Genomic DNA, 2,500 nt, shown 5'->3' on the forward strand with positions numbered 1-2,500 from the left:
CACAAGCTAATATCTTTACGTAACAGTCTTACCAACGTTATCGTAACAAATGTCTATAAGTAATTTAGGACAAATATTTATAATTTAATAATAAAATATATTTTGTTATTTTTGTGAATATGTAAGTTCTCGTAACGACGACAAATTAGATACATGGAATGATATCAACAAAATAACTGAAATAAATAAAATATTGTTGGTAAAGAAAAAAAAAAAAAAACTAAAATAAAGCGCGAAATTCAAAAACATTGTAAGATTAAATAATAGATATTAATGTTTATATCTATGAATGAACGGATATAAATATCATTTAAACGAATTAATATTCATATACAATTAATAATTCTATTAAAGATTATTGTAAAATATTGAATGAATTAAAAATGTATCTGTATATTTTCCTTGTATCATTGATTTATTTAACAAAATTAAAGAATAATTGTTATTACGATATATTTTATCAGAGAATTAATGATAAAATAATAAAATTTATCGTAAAAATGATTAAAAAAAAAAAAAAAAAAAAAGTATTGAAAATATTTTCGTATGTATCCATATACGTGTACTATATACTGTTGGCTTACATATAAATAGATGCTAAAGAATAATACACAATTTGTATTAGAAATTAAAAATGTTGAGTGTGGTTATTAAAAGGACTATTACGCGATTAGATTTACGAAACTTGTACGTATCCGTAGCATATAATAATTATATATTGGGAATGAAAGGATATCAATCTAAAGAATTAATATTGCCATCTATAACCTCCAAAAGAAATATAATATATAGAAATTTTTCACAAAATGAAAAGAATAAGAGAAAAATAGTTTTACCACAGCTCATACCTGGTCCAACTTATATCACACAATCTTTTTTTAATTTTATTAAAATACAATGGTATGAAATATTTATACCATTTATAATAAAGGATACAGATTTTAATATTAAGGATATTATGGAGTCTGCTAAAAAAGTAAGTTAAATATTATATCAAAATTTATCAATTACAATTTTTCATTTAAAATTATTTTCTTTAATGTAAATCTTATTAAAGATATAATAATAATAAAATTAATTAATAAAATTACTTTTAGGCTGCATCAATGGTATCCATAGCATTATCAAATAAAGATTATGATTCTTTAGAAAATCTTGTAGATGATTATGTATTAGATATCTTAAAATTAAAAGTGAATACATTAACAGAAGAGGAAAGAAAACTTATTGCTATGACAGAAGAAAATATATTATTATGCTTGCCTTATAATATTAACTTCTTAATAGAATCTGAAGGTAATTGAATTGATACAGAAATCAGGATGATTTTATACCTATTAAATAGACATTTTGTTTCATATATATTTTCTTATAGAAAAGAAAACTGTAGAATTGGAATTTATTATACATTACTCACCAGACATTAATATTAAGGAAGAAATTAAAAACCAGAAGTTTATTCATTTTATAAAAAATGGTCATAAGTGCGTAAGCAATTATATATTTAAACGAGATTATATACAGGACAGGAATACTTATTGGATAATTAAACATCTTAATCACTTTGAAATATATTCAGAGCTAATTTAATAGCTAATTTAATAGCTAAAACCATTATAATAAAAAAAAAAAAAAAGAAAAAAATAAATCATTAGATTGTAGGGAGAAAAAAAGAAGGTTACTTTTTGCAAGATGAAAATATTAAGAAGATTTTTGTAGTTATTTTATGTAATAAATATTTTAATTTACTTTTATTAAGATATCCTATCAAAAAAAAAAAAAAAATGTACGAAAAAAATATAATAAAATATACGAAAGGATAAATCGTATTTTCCGAATAAATACAAAATACGAGAGATATTAATTGAATATTATATAAATCACTTAATAAAAATCTAATTTTTAAAAAATTAAAAGTATTTTATAACGATACCGCTTAAATTTTAAAATCGATATTATAAAATATCTTTGTGAAAAATCTTGAATATAGAAATGTATATTCCGTATCGTCTATACGAAGTAATGAAATATTTTGACCAATCAGAATCAAGAATTATAATTACAAAATCGTCGTCATTAAAGAATCACATATATACGCACATACACATATTATATTAAAATATAAACAACACAATAAAAATTTGTCTGATCTTCCAAATAAATTAAATATTTTCCTGTATTCAAAAAAAAGAGATCTATTTTACCGATAAATTACGTCTTACTAAAACGAAGAAGATGTAATATTCTATTGGTCGTGAGAACGACCAATAGAAATGATCCTAAGCATTTTTACCAATCGGAATCGATTATCGTATTGAAAGAGGGAAAAAAAAAAAAGAATCATCGCTATCGAGATATCACAGACAAACGTGTTCCTTCGTGCGTAAAATAAAGTTTATAAATATATAAATAAATTAAAAGAAAAAAAGGAAAAAAAGAATAGAAAAGGAGAGAGAGAAAAAAAGAAAAGGACCAAAATAAAATTCTCTTCGACTTTTTA

General features: G+C 21.7%; 1 protein-coding gene across 2 annotated transcripts; it reads left to right on the top strand.

Moving 5' to 3' along the window:
* The first annotated feature begins 512 nt into the window (after positions 1-512).
* On the top strand, positions 513-1,728 carry LOC124955966. 2 transcript variants are annotated; one of them, XM_047511191.1, is made up of 3 exons: positions 513-976; positions 1,098-1,296; positions 1,346-1,728. In XM_047511191.1, exons 1-3 carry the CDS (start codon positions 635-637, stop codon positions 1,588-1,590), a joined length of 786 nt encoding a protein of 261 aa, XP_047367147.1. In that variant the 5' UTR covers positions 513-634; the 3' UTR covers positions 1,591-1,728. The 2 variants fall into 2 exon arrangements, with proteins under 2 accessions (XP_047367147.1, XP_047367148.1); XM_047511192.1 differs by having other exon boundaries at positions 527-976; positions 1,376-1,728.
* Positions 1,729-2,500: the final 772 nt, after the last annotated feature.

This window comes from Vespa velutina, chromosome 20 (genome assembly GCF_912470025.1).
Source record: "Vespa velutina chromosome 20, iVesVel2.1, whole genome shotgun sequence".
NCBI lineage: Eukaryota > Metazoa > Arthropoda > Insecta > Hymenoptera > Vespidae > Vespa > Vespa velutina.